This window comes from Asterias amurensis, chromosome 14 (assembly GCF_032118995.1).
Source record: "Asterias amurensis chromosome 14, ASM3211899v1".
NCBI classification, from domain to species: Eukaryota; Metazoa; Echinodermata; class Asteroidea; order Forcipulatida; family Asteriidae; genus Asterias; species Asterias amurensis.
In genome coordinates this window covers 9,978,934-9,998,307 of record NC_092661.1, presented here as the reverse complement: position 1 = coordinate 9,998,307, position 19,374 = coordinate 9,978,934, and the positions used below count along the sequence as shown (strand labels likewise).

The following is a 19,374-nucleotide window of genomic DNA, read 5'->3' as shown; positions in this document are numbered from 1 at the left end:
TATGGCGTCCATATAAGATAATCTGAACATTGAGTTGTCCTAAAACAATAGTCCAACATGGCGTCCATTTATATAGGATAGTATGAGGATTGAAATGTCCTATAGCAGTCATATTTGGACCAGTGGTCTGTCATCACATGCTTTGCCAATTCGCCCAGCTAAAATATACAGACATTAACGGTCTAATATTAACAACAAAGCCAATTTGTAACCTAATTTGGAGACGTCAATAATAAATGGTGCACTTTATTAAATAATCTGGCCAGTAGTATGACCTGATTCCTCCGCCCAGAGAGCAAGACAGAGGGGCCCATGACTACGGGTCCAGCGTGCCGTACGTAATATTGAGCGGCACTTGGGCCATGGGGGGTTCGGGGACTCTGGCGGGAGTGAGGGGTGAGGGAGTGAGGGGCCGTCGACATGTGGGTCATGAGGGGCCATTCAACGGCTGCGGTTATAGAGAGGTTCGTCCCCTTCTCTCGTAGATTGATTGGCGGGGGTGAAGTATAGGGAGATACCAAAGCAACCCATTAGAATCATCATAACAGGAGGGCAACTGTCGACTCTCCTAAACCCGTGTTGATGCAAACATTGCCCCTGACTCCAACTCCCCGAAGATATCGGCCAGCCAACGGGCAATATTTACGTTCACTCCTAGCCTGACCTACATACTGTCCGTGCGACTTATCCCACGGTACATTAAACCCCAATATCACCTCCATCCCCCCGATTGTGTAAGCGTTTTCCGGCTTAGAGGCTAAGGTTTGTGATTCCAGAAAAAAAAATCTCGCTCAATAGCCTCGCTGGCAAATAGAGGGCTGTAGAGGAGTCCCCCAGTAAGCAACGAGAGGGGAAACCGTTGAAAGTGCAGAGCCACTGGCAGCCCATGTACGCATGACAGAACAAAGTCAACCATCTAGACCGTACAGTCAAAGGATGAACACCCACTATGTGCTCAAACTGCTAGCCACGATTAGAAAGCCTTTTTTTTATTCGAACATCATTTTCGTTTCACGCATGGTGAAGCCTTCTCTCCTCGGCTGATGTTTTTAGTCGGTTGGGGACTCAAATCCTTGTCAATGCATCCAATTAGTCTTCTTAAGTGTGACACTCTCGATTTAGACAGTGACATAGTGACGGGATATTATAGTTCATTTTATACGGACGTAAAGCCACACAGGCCAGTAATGGTCGCCATGTGATCAGGACCAATCCTTGCATATTAATTCACTATTTATCCCGCATTTATTGGGAAGGAAAGTGGTGAACATACGGGGCCGCGTGCTCCGACAGGCACCGGGCATGAGGCGGGTAACTTCCGCTCAGGTCCCACCGTTAGGTCCAGCTTGAAAGCCCGCGTTGTTTTCATCCCTCTTTGATCCAATCGGAAAAAACTATGCTTCAAAATTGTCATGCTAAATGATTAAGTACTGCGATTGAAAAAGGGGAAACATTTACACTGAGACACTTTTAATTAACTGTACATGACGGTCGAGTTTACATGCAGTGAATGTGCCACAGCAGCGGACTTGATTATACTGGGTGGTGATTTGAGTATAGCGCCCTCTGTGTCATTCACGGAAAACATGACAAAGTGTAACCATGCAGACCGAGCGAAGCTCTTCTCGGAGGAATTCAGTGACTCTCATACTGAGCTTAGGGGTCGATTTCACAAAGAGTTAGGACTAGTCCTAACTTAGGACTAGTCCTAGGAGATAAACAAATTGCATGGATAGTCCTAAGTTAGGACGAGTAACTGGTCCTAACTCGAGATAAGACTAGTCCTAACTCTTTGTGAAATCCACCCCTGGTCTCTCTAAAAATTTGTACATGCGGCATACCACAGCTAATCCAGGCTTACAAGACCAATAAGCAACAGCCTAGTCTAAGTCTAGACTGTCTTCTTCGACAACGTGAATTTCGTCATAAGGAATCCGCTAGTTAAATATTACACTAGAAATGAAAATCAGTAATACTTACTATAGTTTTCGAAAAAATGAGCAAAACAAGTCCACAAAAAATTTCGTCTCAGAAATCCCATTTACCAGTTATGATATTGTACCATAACTATAGCAAAACTGGTTAATACGTTTTTACATGCAAACACTGAGACAAAAATCATTTGTTTTAGGCCTACTCATTTCTCAAAAACCACAGCACCTCAGTGAGTAAAATTTCAAGGGAAGCTTTCTACTGTAAATCTGTGAACATTGTGTTTTGTGTAAGGAAAAAGTGCATAGACCCTTTAAGTTTGATTCTCTCTCCGGTAACTATTTGGGACAACTCCCAGGGTGTCATATTTTAACACCCTAGTTTTTGCAGTGTATATTCTGCTGTTAAAATGTAGTCCTTCAACCACCACAAACATCGAGTATGAGTGTACAGAAAGACAACTCCCCAAAACAGTTGTTCTTTAGGGTTGGGGGGAGGGCGTTCACAATATTACCAGACAGCCAAACATGTTGCCGTCTCTGACAAAAGTTCGCCAAGTAAAACCGGTTTTTGTCCGTCCGGGCTATTGTGTACTCACTTCTAGCAAAACGCTTCTTAAAAACATTTCTATTTTAAGATCCCCCAAATGCCACAGAGATGGCGCTATTGTCTGGCGACCTTGATCTGAATTGGTCTGACTCCGCTCTCGTGAAAATTGGGTCAAACTCACACGTGATCTCGTCATCAGCTGGTATAATGGAGGGGGCCCTATAGTGTTCATCCGATGAACAAAACCCTCAAACACATTTCTTTTCTGGTCTTTCTATAATTTTACACCAGATGAACCAACACCAAAACACGTTTTTTCCTCTGGATGAGAATGCCAGAGTCTTTCTTTGGTTGTGGACAATGTTAAGGTCAACGTGAGTGGGATTGTTTAGCTCCAACAAAAAAGGGAGTGTAGAATGTAGGTCGACTTGTCCACTTGACACACTTTCTATTGTTGTAGAACGCCCTGCGGGTACATACTATAGTCCAACAAGCGGCTAGTTTGCACAGTGTATGGTGATCAGCGTGTACAATGGTAATCCTACATGTACACGGAAGTTCAATTCTAGTTCAAACTCAAATTATTGAAAGACATTTTTTTTCTAATACAGTTTTAAGCTCCAGGACTACTTGAACGGCCGTCAATATAAGCAAGTGATTTAGCAGACACTATACAGAGATTACGATCATGATAAAGTCAATCAGAATTTTGATGCAAAACTAAATATCTCGACATTGAAAACTTGTCTCTCTTTTCGTGAAAAGATTATTCCAGATTTAAAGGATGTTGTGTAAATTATATATAGTAGGCATATCATGTATACAAGTGCCAAAACTTCCTGGGCGACTGGGAAGTCTTCTACACAAAGTCCACAACTGGATCTAATAACGGATTAAATCATTGGTATTATAGTAATTAGTTTCCAAGTGTTCTCATCAATCAAACACTTCAACTATCTTAACAACCAAACAAGCGCCCTCAACGTTATATCAAAATTTATGGCCGAAGAACACGTACGCAGCTCAAACATAATCTCCAGTAATGAAGAATCTGATAACAATAACACTCAGTTCTTATATTACGCTTTATCACACCCCTATATGGCGTATCGAAGCGCTCATCAGTACTTTATCATGCAAGGTTTAGACATTGTGTATGGAGCTTCGTTTTGAAGTACTGGACATTAATCCATTGAAGACACTATACACCTTATTGGTAATTTAACAAACCTGTGAAAATTTGAGCTCAGTTGGACGTCGAAGTTGCGAGAGAGTAATGGAAGGCAGACACCCTTGTCGCACAAGTTGTGTGCTTTCAGATGCTTGAATTCGAAACCTCAGTTGAGGTCTGGAATTCAATTCAAATATTTTAATGAGATTACTTCTTTCTCAAAAACTGTGTTACTTCAGAGGGAGCCGTTTCTCACAATGTTTTATACTACAAACAGCTCCCAAGTGCTCATTACCAAGTACGTTTTTATGCTAACAATTGTTAACTTTTGAATGAGTAATTACCAATAGTCTCCAGTGCCCAAAGCACAATGTAATGGTTTACATAGTGCTGTGGTGCAGTATTTGCTGCTGATCTGGCAATAGGAAACCATAGTGTACGTAATAATAAAGATACCAACATGGTCCTTTTCAGACCTTGGTTCGATCAATCACTCTCAACCAATGAGAGAGAGAGAGATCGTGGCACGCAGTTTATTAAGCTAAACCGAAAGTGATCTCTCAATAGTGCAGACTGTCAGCATTGGACTACTTTCTGTTTGACCCACTTCAGTGTCAACTATAGGTGACCTTCCCCTTTTGTTATCAAAGAGGTGGACCTACCTCTACAAGTTCATAAAAGGCACTGGACATCTTAGGTAATTGTCAAAGACCAGTTTTATCACATGGTGCACCCCAACGTATGAATAAGGTGAACATTGTGACTCAATTATCATCGAAGTTAAAGAAGATTAAGGAACGAACAAACTCCCTTGTTGCACAACATTTGTGTGCTTTCAGATGTCCAATAAAAGGCTACAGGCCTGAAGTCTTTTAATAATTTTGACTGACATATTACCTTTCTCAAAAACTACCTTAGTGCAAAAAGTACCAAGTACTAACAGTACCGAGAAGCAAAAGTACCAACCATATATATTCCAAAATGCAAGGTACAACGCATCAAAATGCCAAGCAGTGACAAGTACGAAATGCAAAGTTCCAAGTCAAGTACTACAAAGTACCAAATACCATGTACCAAGCGCATTGCACAGAATACCACTATTATATAAAGGTGCCAACTTATAAGTGCTACCCTTACCTGTGACAATCCAAGATGTACTGATGCCGTCTCTGATATGTAAATTATCTTGCCGTCTGGAGACACGACGAAGATGAAACCGTCCAGTGTCTGAAAGAGACAATGATTATAAGTCAGGCATTACATTGGTGATGAGGGTGTGGCTGGAGATTCTGTCAAACTACTTCTGATAGCGCCCTCTTTTGAAACATCCTTAAACAGTTTCTGCTAAGCAAAAATAAGCAGGACACCAGTCGCAGATTGTACATGTGACATTGTATTTTGGCTGGTAACCTTATTCTGGTAAGCATGGCTTTGTCGTGCTTAGCTGCTTTTGTGCTTAAGCAGCCCAATGAAATTGGGCTCTGGTGCTGCTAATAGGCGCACAAAAACTACTTAGCACAAAATAGCTATGATTACCACACTTTTAAGGGTACCATCCGAAACACCATGTCACATGTAATGTTTATGACTGGTGTCCTGCTTGTGTTTGCTTGGCAGACAGGTTTTAAGCATAATTCTCTGCTTAAGCAGCTCAATAAAATTGGGCCCAGATGACCTCAGAGTTGCTTGAAAGTGTGAAGTGAAAAACGACAGCAAGAGTCCACTCTAGTTCACGAGGAAATATTGCGGGTTTTAGTTTTACCTGTAGTAGATGAGCGCCGAGCTCCTTGGCTAAACTGTCTATTGACGACATTGGTACCCGACTTCCCCACGAATCTCCAAGTCCTACAAAAGAAGAAAAAAAATTACAAACAATTAAATTAAAGACAAATTTTTGCAAAGATATGAATTATTGTTATCAGTTACAATATCAAAAGGTGAAACCGTTTTTTTTGCATATCAAAAGAATAATCTATCATTTGTCTCTATTGCTTGCATTGCAAAAACAAAAATACCAACAGCAAAAATTAAAGACACGTTTGGCAAAACAATATTGTTTTCAGTTACAACAACAAAATATTAAACCTTTTTGTTGCATATCATAACAACTCTTTTATTTGTCCATCATATTCTTTGCATTGCTTCGGGCTACACAGCCTGCAGACCACAATCTGTTTTCTTCAACAATAACTTTACAATAACAAAATTCGTAAAGGATCAGAGAACCTTCCTCAATCCATGCAGAAAATTACATCAGTTCTATAAAAAATAAAAAATAAAACAGCTCGCACGAGGGGTATAGTCTCTGTGTGCGATTTCACAGGTGTACATACCCAGCGTGTTGACGTATTAATATTGGTTCAAAAAACGACGGGACTAAATTACGCGAAAAGCAGATTAAATTGTGATTCACGGAACGGCGTTTTTTTCGTCTCTCAAATCGATATTAGTGTTGACATTTCATTCGGTTTCAATTCGTGTCTTTTGTTGACTGATCTACCACGCTTCATTAAAAAGGGTTGGAGGAGGACGGACCATGTTTAAAAAGTGTATCGCCACAAAAAAAAATCTGGGCCTGAAAAAAAAAATACATTAACAAAATCTGGCGGATTTGCAATTCTTTTTTGAGAGGTGGATGTTTGTATTGCAGATTTGAGCCGTGCTTATCCGAACGTACAGATGATGTGTATTTAATTTGCGAGCAAGTCCATCGGTACACAGGCTCCAGCGAGGCAGAAAATGACACAACTCCGAATCAGGTATAATAGTTTTTCTTCGGAAGCTCGACAGCAGGTAGACGCGACGGCGATGGGTAGAAACTGCTTCACTACTAACGCGTTAAATCGAATGAGTTGTAAGGGGTATTTTAGAAGATTTTGTATGGTCTGTCAGTTTGTGATGCGTCCAGAGGGCCCAAGTTCGTAGAGCTGCTTAAGCAAACGTATTGTTAAGCAATATTCCGATTATTAATTTGGTTTTACCCTTACACCGATTTGTGTTAGCACTGTTTACCAAGTACTTTCCCGAGTTCTATTACAACATAGAAAATAATTTTAAACTTCTGATAAGCAAAAATGAGCAGGATACCAGACATGAATTGTACATGTGTCATGGGCTCATTGCATAAAGACTGTAAAGCACAAAAAAACTTACTAAGCACAGACAAGAATTGTTTAGCAGACAGGTTACCAGCCATACATACATTAAGTTTACACTGTTGTGACCGGTGTCCCACTCAACTTGTGCTCATCAATGTGTCAAGCAGTATTATCTGCTTAATAGCTTTATGAAATTGGACCCTGGTATTTTGGCGGCTAACGTGATTCTGGCAAGCATAATGTTGTTGTGCTTAGCTACGTTTTGAAAATTTGATAAAGGTGTAGACTGTATACGGGTATAATGGTTCACTTAACACACAACATTTCAATTTCCTTTGGTGGGAATAACCATTATTTTTGTATCCAACCTCTCCACTTTTACCAATGCCGACAACCGAACATTCAAAACAAGGGGATTCAACAAATGATGGATGCCCTCAGGCGCCACTAAAAAAAACACTCTTTACAATGAGTTACTAAGCAACTGGTGAAATGAACCGATACACCAACATCGCCGAATCGCCAGGGATAATTATGTCTCGGCCTCTCCATGTAAGGAAGTTCCCAAGCACGAACCGTTCCTCACACTTCCCGTATCGAGTCAAAACTCCCAATGTGTCAACCTCAACACGGGGCGGAAAACTCCTCCAGTTCAAAACAATTTCAAATAAAATGTACACACTAGCGTCTCGGGCCTTGCTTCCTGCCGTAAAATTAACAGGATTTCTCCACCCCCGAGTGGAGCGGTCTTTGTCAAGCCCGTCACTGCATGAGTTTGTTCCCGTACGAGAAAGAGACGAAAACATCACAGCGGCACGATGCCAAAGTCTACAGCCGCGGTGTACGGCAGAGGAAACCCGGGTTTCACGGTGTGCTTTGCGTGTGTGTTTTAGCGTCGTGGAACAATCCAGGATACTTCGTTATAACATAAAGGTACTGTTTACCAGAGGGTTCCGGGAAGCAATATATCGCTGAAAGAATAAGACCAACACTGGATGGAAAACGAGGACTGGATATTAATTTGGCAGCCCAGCCACTAATCAACTATTTTTGTTTGAACGGGGTTTGAATAGGGGCACGTGTGTCGAGAGCGAAATCTTCCAACTTTGTTGTGTGTGTGTGTGGGTTTTTTTGTGTTTTTTTTGTGTTTTTTTTTTTTTTGGGGGGGGGGGCTGAAAGGTAAGCTGATTTCTCAGCCAAAAAACCAGGGCAATATTTTTTTTTTCGAACAATCGGAGTTCTAGGTCTTCTCCTCAATGGACCGTTCAGTCATTAGTTTTCTTCCATTCAAGCCAAATTACCTTCTCGAAATTGCTATTTTGTTGTGGGCTCTGGTTTAGGCTCGGTCCGGCTGTTTGAAGACCCAGACCAGAGGTGCACGTAAAACAACTGACGACGTCTCTAAGCCCGGAGCCTGTACGTCTCAGACGGGCTTTCGAAGCGGCTCAGTGTAGCCCCAAACCGAAGCATCCCATTCCAGGTGTTACACAATTACGCTAAGCACAATAAAATCAAGCTTAGCAAGAACAACTCACCATGACAACATGCTATCAAGTATTCCTCTTGACTGGCCATCAATAAGCCATTTGCTTGTTATAATTTAATATTGTCTGGTACAATGACGTGCTTGACCACAAGTTACCACTTAAATTCGAAGTCACATGATTCGGGGCAAGCTTTTGCGTAGTTATTTAAGAGACGGTGAACACCCAAGTATAATTCTGATTGGATGTGTATGGCACAATGACTTATTTAATGATTTTCTGTCTATTGAGGGTTTGTATGAGAATGGGCCAACACCTCGGTTCATGAGTGATGACTTCATCCGGAAATCATATACCAGTTTTATTTCTGACTGCTCTCCCTTATAACAAACAACGCCAAGAATCATCAGATGGCAAAATGGGAGACACGTGAGAACGCTAGGTGGCAGCAGACTAACATGACAAATTCACTGTTCCCGGAATTGTGCGCATGGTTAGAACTGTTAAAAAATGTTAAACTAATAATCTTGAATTGATGACATTTTCTACGTCATTAACACTTATATGACATTAAAGGCGTGTGTTTTTCATTTTGTTTTGGGGAAGTGTCTTACAAGGTGCTGTGCAGAAATGAGTAGGTCTCATAATTCAATCACCGTGCAGGAAAAACTGAATGTTTAAGCGTCTTGAGCGTCACTGAGTGATGCGCGCTGACATAAGAAGCTACTTTTATTTTTAATACTTGCCATTCCATTCTTCATGCAACTGTCATTGATGTTTTATTAGGCAATAAACTCGGCGATCTGTCAGTAACACATGAACATCCAGAAACTAGAACAACATTCTCAGACTATGGGTCTATCTTTCATGCCATCACCATAATAATAATTCATTCATTCATTCATTTGTTTTTAAGTCCAACTTGGAACACACCCCTTAACCCCGGGGAGGGTTCCATCAACATTTTAAACCTGAATTATTTTAATAAACATTGGCAGGAGAAAATAAAGTCAACAGAGGTAATCAGACGTTTGGTTTTTCTTTTAAGTTCATAAATAAAAAGACGAATTTGGCAACACAATTAATAATAATAATAGTGGCTTCTTATAATATCAGGCATATCCGTCACTTAGTTACGCTGAAGGTGCATACAATATTTTCCTGCAAGGTGTGTGGGACTACGTTTTGAATTATGAAATATACTCCTTTAAAAATGGTTTACATGGTGCTGTGGCGCAATATACTGCCACTCAAACCAGGAACACCGGGCGAACCCCTTCTCTGTTCGGTAAGTTAAAAGAGACAGTGGAGAAATACACCCCCAACACCTAGTAGTTTGTTTACCCTCTAACCAACACATTCTTCGGTATACTGTAGATGGACAAGTTTGGCAATATAGAGAGCGTTCATAGTGTTTGCTAACTGACACCACTGAAGTTTACCCAAACGCTAAGATCCGCACGACCAATGGATCTAAGTTTACCTTTGCACAACTCCTCAGGGCCACAGGTGTTCAAATTTGAGATGATGCTATGTTTGTGTCAAGGCTCAGGTTTTTAACGGCTTCTGTGTATCTCTGTTTTTTGTGTTGCTTTTTTTTGCATTTTTTGAAAAGTTGGTTGCCAGAAATTGATGTGGACAATGTTACTGAAGGCGCGGTGTGAGTAACGGCCTCAAAATTTGTCCTGATTTTTTTTGTTTAAGGATTCTTTTTTGTTAATCGAATTAGACAAAAAACAAAACAGAAATTCCCTATTGAAAAACACTACGACGTGGCATTTTTGATGTACAGAAAAACAAGTTGCGTACCCGGCGGCATTTTTTTTTCTGTACATCAACATTGCCACTGTCGTATTGTTTTTTAATGGGGAATCTTTCCTTCTTCTTAATCGATTAAAACAAAAAATAAAATCCTTAAAGAAAACCAAAACAGGAAAAATGTCGTGGATGGGAACGCTATACTACAGAAAAACGCGAATGCCTACTTTGACAAATTAACGAATGCACTTCGCATTCGTCAGTTCGCACCTCGGGTGCCAGTGCAATAGTGAAAAGGCGCATATTTTCCAATTAATTTATGACAGGCTATCGATCATGACATATCAACCCATCACACACTGCAAAAACGTTGGTCAAATCATTTGTTGGGCAAAGTAACTTCAACAATTATTGGTCGATAATTGCCCAACAAAACAAATAATTGGTCTTGTTGGGCAAACATTTTGTTTGCCCATTCTTTGTTTAAAAAGCGGAACAAAAGTTGGGCAAGTGTTGGGAAAATATTTCGTAATCTGAATTCATCATAACTGTTGGTTACACTTTTGCTTATTTAATGGGCAACTTTTTGGTAATTTTAATTAATCTCGATTGTTGGTTAAAATAATGCACATTAGTTGGTCAAAATCGTCCGATCATGCGCACTACGATTAAAGAGTTGCCAAAAAGTTGGGCATTAAACAGTAGAACAAAGATATTTTCCAACATGGCGAGTGGAAGAGTGGCTGTGACGAGCGGGGTTGTCCAGTGGATATAGATCCAATTTGAAGGTGAGTTTTTAACTAAATATGAAGTTGTGTTTCTATTCAGTCGTACATAGTCGTGACAATTGCAGAGTGAGCAACACATTGACACTACTGTGATAGTTTCAGTTTTATCATGCCATTATGTGCAACGCCGGTTGTGGCATGTATGCGTGGTTGTTGTGTTGCTTTGTGTATGAAATACATGCATGGAACTATCACTGCATTGCTTGTTGTGTTGCTTTGTGTATGAAATACATGCATGGAACTATCACTGCATTGCTTGCGCTGCAACTGTCACGACTGTGTACAACAACTGAACAGGAAACAAACTGTATTTAGTTAAAAACTAACCTTCCAAAGCATCTACAAACCACTGAGCACCCTCACGATTTTGAGAGAGATGCCAAGGTCACAACTCACCACCGTTTGCCATCGTGGAAAATATATTTTATATGCCTGGTTGTAGGACGTATCACAGGAGAAACTGTAAATCAAAGGGTTAAATACATTCACCATTTGTTGGATAACACCGAAAAAGGTTAAACATTTTAACTAGATCATGAATAAAATCATCGCCCAATAAGTGGGTAATTGATAATTATTAAATACCCAGAAAATGGGTAAACAAAAAATTACCCAACTGTTGGTTACCAAAATATACCCAACTATTGACGATGAAATATTACCCAATTATTTGGCAATCAGAGCGCCCAACTTTGATGGGTAAAACTTTGCCCAAAAGTTGGAGGAGTTCACTATTCGCCCTTAAATGGGTAAAAAGTTGGGCATTTTTTTACCCAATTTTTTTACAGTGCACTGAAAGGGGCATATTATAGCACTGTTAGAGTGAGCATAACTACTCCTATGTGATGCTTGATTTCAAGCCCCCCCCCCCCCCCAACCACACACGTCTTCACTAATCTAGTGTTCGTCACTCACACATTACATTATTTTTCCCCGTTCAATTTTCATTTTTCATTTTCCCCTATGATTGTTCTCTTTCCAATCACCATGGTCTACATTAATGTTGAAGTTTATTTGAACTGGGCACATTAATGTGCATAAATCAAAACATCAAACCGCCGGATGTGTAATGCAAAGATCAGGCCTATACCGAATGAAATCAGTATTTAAAAAAAAACTAAAAAAAACCTTTCAGTCGACAGTTTTTCCAAGCTTCATCTGTAGGTCTCGACAACTCCGCCGGTGGTACCCTTTGCTGTATCCAGAATTTTAACCGATGGGTGAGATGAGAAGTGTCGAGTTTGATTTTTGATTTTAAGCATTTAAAGTGGCGTATACGAAATTTTAAAAATATGGTTTTCCTCGCATATATGCCTGTCTTATGCAAGTTATAACCTCATATGTTTGTTGGAACTATGATAAACCAACACTGACTCCCGCCACACCCAACACCTTTTTGAAGATACAAAACAATGTCTAAAAGGTCAGTTTATAAGAATCCATGAAACCCTCTGTAGACCCCAGCATGACCCCCACCAGTCGGAAATAATCAAGCAGACCTTTCCAAGATGTCATTATTACAGGGACTACAACTCTACCTACGACAGTCGTTGCGAGAGATTGTCACCACAGCGCGCAAGCCACTGGCACAAGACGTGTACGTGATCAGCAATAAGGTGAATTCATCAAAGTCGCGTTCCGTGGAATCTTTTGAGTGGGGCGAATTTCCAAGCAAGAGTGCGCCATATTTTAAATGAAGCCCAACCAATGCCATCGTTCTTTATCTAAACCTGTACTCTATATCCAACTCACACTGTTGACAAACTAGTGGCTACTCGGCAAGACAGCAAAATATAACCAAGAGAGGTGTGTGGTAACACCATGTTAATATCTCTTTTAGGTATGTGTTGGTTGTGAAAAGAACCGGTGGTTAAATAGTCAACGTTTCGATCAGTATGTTCTGATGGTCTTCAGGAGAAAGCAAAAAAAAAAAAAAAAAAAAACATACAGTGTATGTACACATCGGTATATATGGGTAAAACCAAAATTTATATTCTTTATCCCTGATGCAAATTTCAATCTATCAAAAAATGTAGCAAAACATATATATCACAATATCTGTCATCTGGGTCTCTTCCGAAACTATTCTGTTTACATTTTATTTTATAGTATGATGTGTGTATTTCGACACTCTTCCCCCACAAAGCAAAAAGAGAGACACACGCACGGTTACTATTATCAGTTATCATGCAATATTAATGGGAACTGCAAAAATTGCGTTGATTAATGAATGGGCGAAATTACAGTTCGTGACATATTACAGTCACATGTGTCGACCCTGCGCTATGCATCAGCGAGCTCTTTTACTCTTCCCGACGGACGAGCAAAAAAGCACTCATTAACTCTGATTGTATTAATAGGGCATATAGGTAACCACTTAATATCTGAACTTGATGCAATGGGTTAGTCAAAGACCACGCTCTTAATAGGCCCTGACTTTTTGAATTAATCAAAATTAAACTCTACTTAAGAGGTTTGGATTGAAACAAGTGCTCCAATGTTTAGTGCGTCTGGGTGTGGAGTGGGTACTTGGAGCGGAGTGTACATCGTGATTATCTTTGGTGATAACAGAGAGACGGGAGATAAGTGCCAACTGTTATTAATAGGGTGCGGAAACAGTGGGTCTGAATAATCAGGAGAACGTTGGATGAATTTTTGTGCGGGAGTAAATTATTAGAGGCCGCTTCCTTTAATTTTTTTTTTTTTTAAGGATATTTAAAGATTTCAGACAAAAGAAAACAAAATAATTTTTTTTAAAATAGCCCAGCCGGTTGTCTTAACAAAAATGTATCAGGTGGCTATTTTGTGAAAAGAAGAAAAAGAAAAGAAAGGCCCTCCTTATTCCCCCTTATTAAGACATCACATAATTGAATTTTGAAAAGTTAAAGAGTTGCCCGTATTACTACTAGTCTGGGGATAGCACAAGCAATTGTATTTCAAAATCAAAAGGCTACAATCAACCACCATTTGCCTAATTATTGTTATAAAATTATTCACAGGGAGACGGGTGTTTTTAACAAAAGTACTTTAAAATGTTGTGATTGCAAGTTTGTTTTGATTGTAATGAATGTACGCTTTTAGAAATTAAATTAACTCAAAGACACGAATGTTCTGAAGCAAAACAAAAGTGAACAAAACAAACAACGCAAAAGGACAGAAAGTGTAAACATTTGCAACAAACTTTAAGCACATCACAGTTGTAGTGTACATAAACGCATTTCGTTGACGTGGACTTTAAAGTGCAGTTAACCCTCCCACACGTCTCCAAAAACATTCGTTTAAGAACTTAGAATACAAAATCTAATTAAGGAAATAGGCACCCATCTGAAAAAGGGGGGCCAAAAAAAAGTGTTGAATCTAACATGACTGGATAGATTGGAAATGTAAGGGTACCCCAAATAAAGACGCATTACGTCAAAATGAACATGTGTAATGCGTGTAGGAACTTGTTCGTGGGATCATTCACCCCTCCCAGGGGAACAAGAAAAAGGGCAAAAGTGTCCACTCTAATCATATTAATGTAGAGGATATTTGGAGATCAACAACTAATACATCACGTAGCCTATCAAGTGAGGGAGTGTTGCCGTATAGTCACCTAGGGACAGTCCGTATTTATACCCAAGACTTCCGACACGACAGTGCCGTGTGTGTGAAAACTGACAGACTTGTCGAGTACGTTTAGCGAAATAGGGTATCCGGTTACGGCACAGTGTACGAGGGGCTAGGATAATGAAGAGAGCTTATGGAACTCCATGTTTAAACTCGACTGGATGATGCTATAGCGTAATAAAAGCAGGTTTCCCGGGGAGGGTTTTTACGGGGCAAGTACTGTGCTTCATCTTGCCCGGGAGGGGAGCGACCCGTTCCGGTTACGCTTGTTCGTGCCGTCAGACCAAACACGGGTAACAATCGGTGATCACCGAGCCCCGCTCTTAACCCGCGTTTAGAGGGAGGGTCGAACCCCCTGTTCGTGCTGCAAGAGGCAGACACAACAGTCTCTCACCTAATGATCCCGACATCGTATACGAGCCGCGCAAACCAAATTAATTTGATTGAATTTGATTGGGGATTTGGCTCGGGTTACCGGTGAAAAATGGTCCCTTGACACGACATCAGCTACATTTGACTTCACGCTCTCGGGGTAGACTGCTGTGTGTGTATATATACAGAAAGAGTAACTTGGGATGGTAACTGAAGATACAACTTGCATAGAAATTCAATCACGTGAATTGCTGTACCAATTTGAACAAACTTTTAATCGCGCGTTTTTTTTCCTGACACTCAGAATGTGCGTCAACTTAAACCGGGGTCGGGAACCTGTGTGGTTGTCGGTATAATAATTCTGGCAATGGGATAACATGGTATGCCGTTTAGAATCACGTCCAGTCGAATCTGCCTGAGCCCCCAAATGAGGTCTGGCAAGGGATTTCCTTTCCAGGTCTTCAGGCGGTTACAGACGATTCCATTTCGCCCGGTCCAATGCCGGAACATCAAGAAAAGAAGAAATCAGGTTTCAAACACATGGCTGGCTGCATTCGACAGGGGCAGTTATATGCAAGATGACAGAGATGGCAATTTTAATCCGGTGCTTGGGGGGATTCGCGATGACGGCTGCCAGTCACAATCTAAAACCGAAAAGCATTTTTTCTTCTTTTCAAATATTGTATAAAAAAAACGTCTGTTCCAGTTCGAGGATTTTCAACACCATGTTTCTGAGACTGTCGAGTTGAATTAAGGTGCTTTCTTTGGTTGGAGCTCCCCGTCATGACGTTCAATGAACTGTTACTTTACGGATGTTTTTTGTCTCTCTCTTTTGGGTCATTTTATCACTGAATGCCATTCAGAATTGATAAAGAAATAATCATTTTTAATTGATCTCCTGTTAAGATAATCCAGTACAGTTACAAAGAACTTCTACTCTTGGGGGCCCTTTAATAAACAAGAACTTTTCAATTATTTTGTGCAATATTTTTCAAAAAAAAAAAGGAAAGAAAAAAGGAACACAGTAGTTTGACCTGCCGCTTCGACTCTTTGAGTCTTTCTCGAACGAGGCTAAAAAGAAACCTTTCAGAAAGACTCTGCTAGGGTCGAAACGTCAGGACACTCACAATTACACTAAGTGAAGAAGACTGTCTTACGCAAGGTGGGAGATTGTTCCACAGATTTGGAGCGGCGTATAGAAATGCCCGATCACATAAAGTAGCCCTTGATTTCCTAGATGGGTGAGACAACAATGTGTGGTCTTGTCAACTCCTGGGACGGTAGGTTGATTTCAAGGTTATGAGTTCTTAAATGAACATTTAAAATAGGCTCTGATTTTTGAATATTATTTTTGACGCTTTTAGAGGGCTAACAGTTGCTATTGCTGTTAACAATGAGCAGGAAGCAGTTTTTGAGACCAAAGTGACCGTGTGAACAATGTTAGCACGTGTTTAAAAATGGCGCCCGATCGGAACTCAGTAATTAGTCGAAGGGGGCACAAATTTCTCTCTACTTACTATAATAGTCATCCTTTTTTAAGATGTGATATAAACACACAAACACGATCTTAGGAACGGCAAACCACAGACTGCTTTTGAATTCCAATCAAAGGACCATTCAGGTCCGGGCCGGTCCAGGCTGTCCGAGCCCGGTTCGGATATCTCCAGCCGCCCCCCGTTTGTGTACCCTACGGATTCCCTTTGTGTTTTTCCATGTTATTCAAAACCGCCCGCAGTTCGGATAAGAAAAGACCGCGTTCTTTTGACTCTCCTACCTCCCTCTCTGCAAGCTTTACTCGCCGAAGCCTCCACGCCGAAACCACGCCCCAATATCCCCCACTACTTGATATTTGAGAAAAAAAATTACGGGGGTCAAAAGTTCACCCTTCAGTTCTTTCATTCAATGAATGCAATTTTCGACCAATTTGATTCTTGTAAAATAAAAAAAAGAAGAAAGAAATGTGTTGGGGGAACGGGGCAATCTGCAATCTGAATCCAAAGCACGCAACCTGGACAAAAAGGTCGCCATTGTTCGGTCGACTCAAATTTGATGTAGTGCTTTCAGCAGGCGCGCATCGTGCCCTGCGGGTACCAACGAGTGTGAAGTTGTTAGTGAATTTGTCACCTATCCCCCCTGAGTACGAGGGTGAGACGTGACGTGGGAGCTCGATAGAAGAATCTGTTGCATTCAGAAGTTGTAAAACCCTGAGTGGAAATTACTCGATGATGATCGTTATATAAAAAAGTAAGTTCATTGTATTACACGACGACGAGCGTTATATCAAATGAATCTTCTTTATTACACAAACGACAAAATTCATATGTATTATGTTTTACTTCCACCACTTCAAGAAACAATTCTTTAGGCAATCCCGTATAATTATTTGAATTTAAAAATTGTACATTCTGCGTGATGGCAGACACTCAAATACAAATTGGTTCATTCAATTGTTTCAATAATTAAATTGACGCAGTGTGGGTGTTCCTACATCCATGCCTAAAGTAGCATTAATATAATATCAACTTTCTATCAAAAATTCCAATTCCAATAAAGCAACATATGTTATTGTCACAATTACAGTTGTTAGACAAAGGAGAGTTTCGACTCGACTAAATATATCTGCAGTCTGATTAGAAAACATTGATATAAAACACACTTCATTTAGCATGGATGACGTATGCTGTAGCTACAACGTGCGCAACGAGTAGAAATACTAGCCCATAACAATAACCGCAGTCAACGAACAACTGAAATGAAAACTGCACTCTGTCAGGGAGGGAGAAAATGGAAAAGTGCGCCTGACTCCGCCGAGTTTGAGATTATTCAGTTCCGTAACAAGCGTAGCAATCTATCTCCAACACTTCGTCACCGAAACGTGCCCGGGACACATTTGACGAAGTTAAGGGGACTCTTCCATCGTGTCCACGCAACACATTCGTTTGTTCATCAAGCCCTGGTTACAAAATCCGTTGAAATGGCAGCGAGTGGAGAAAACAAGAGAGGGGTGGGGGGGGGGGGGTTACATGTGTTACAGGGGTCCGTGCTTCGGGGCTGTTACACGCCGGTCTTTGACCGCCAACGTTATCTTAGAGTTCACGTTCACTTGTTGTACTAGAGGAACAACGGACGTGACTATAGTAGAAGTTCCCAACCTCGCCTGTGAGATAGTGTACAAGTCATTATGTGCCCGTAATCAAAACAATGTATACATTGAAACCGGTACTCACAATGGCCGGGATGGGCAGAAGTTTAGAGGGGTTTCCTCACGTTCCGATGCGAGGCCTAAACGCATCCCCAGCCGCGATAAGTCAGGCTTTAAAACGTGCACACGCACGGACTGGTAACAAAATGCAAGAAAAACACACTTCGCGATTACTGGTATCCTTGTAATGAGACTACGTAAAGACTCAGGATGACTCAATCGTAATGAATTCAACGAGGGACTCGCACGAAACCAATACCCGACTCTGTTCGAGATGTTGTGACTAATGTAAAAGTCAGGTTTTACTGCATTAAGGTATAGAGAAGATCAGGTTTATACTTTCCATTACCTCTTTTCGTTTACAAAAGTACCAAAAAGATTGGACAAGAATAGAGGTAGGGCGTTTCTTCCTTTGGGTACAGCAAACCAAAGACTTTGTTACACGGTTGTGAGTTTGTTCATGGGCCCAACAGTGACTCGTTTTAACATATTCCACACTGAAAAAGTAAGTCCGTTATTTAGGTCAGCTAACTTTTCCGAAACGGGCCAGCCTGGTTCTTACATTTGTTTTATTAGTTACTTATTCGGGAAATCAATGCGATAGGTATAGGGTGAATTTGGAACTGGTTATTTATTCGGGAAGTCAATGCGATATGGTGAATGGGGAACTGTTATTTTATTCAGACCGAAATTGAATTATCAGTAATACACTGCAATGCATCAAAAAGTAGAACGAGAAAAAAAAAAACTCATCGACTTATTTTTGAAAACTTGTGAGAACAAATCCTAAAGATTACGGTAATATAAAACTATGATTGCATTGAGGGAGGCCTAACCCATCCATTACGGGGTGGAACGAACATAGGGTTAATAATGAAAAGCCAGTCATGATGGATGACGAGGACTGCTTCTCCTCGTACCTCATCTGCTCTAGTTTGTTTAGTGTAATGAGCGAGGAGGCCTTGCCCTACGATATCCACGCTCAAAGATTCACATCAGCGAAAATGATGGCGATAACTCCTAAAAAGAATTAGGGATAACGGCGTATGGTTTGAGTTTTCCGAGACCGAGTTGGGATCAGCAGCGTGAGTAGGTTAATGATGAACCCGGGTAAGAGACTGTGAGTCGGGGCTCGGTGTTGCTCCATGACACTCCTAAGTGTGGACCGCGTACAACTACGTCATTTTTCTTTCATGGTTGTCTGCCACCCTGACGGATAACCTATGTGTCACTGTGGCACTCGGGAGACCCTCCAGAAAATAGCCAGCGGTCCTTTCCCGTGTGGCCATGTTTTGTTTCTGTTTTATTTTTCTTTCTGTAAAGACAAACTTTCTCGTTTTAAAATCGTCAACGACTCTTCCGTTAGGTGATTTGTGTTGATGAGAACTCAGACAGCCAATTTTGGTTAATG

General features: G+C 40.7%; 1 protein-coding gene across 6 annotated transcripts in view; it reads right to left on the bottom strand.

The window, feature by feature from the left end:
* LOC139947288 (uncharacterized) overlaps window positions 1–19,374 on the bottom strand; it is a 116,544-nt gene that overhangs the window by 6,594 nt on the left and 90,576 nt on the right. For all 6 annotated transcript variants that reach the window (XM_071945180.1, XM_071945183.1, XM_071945184.1 and 3 more), the window contains 2 exons: window positions 5,415–5,497; window positions 4,790–4,879 (listed from right to left, as the gene is read on the bottom strand). In XM_071945180.1, coding sequence (XP_071801281.1) covers window positions 4,790–4,879; window positions 5,415–5,497 — 173 coding nt within the window. The remainder of the gene's footprint in view (window positions 1–4,789; window positions 4,880–5,414; window positions 5,498–19,374) is intronic.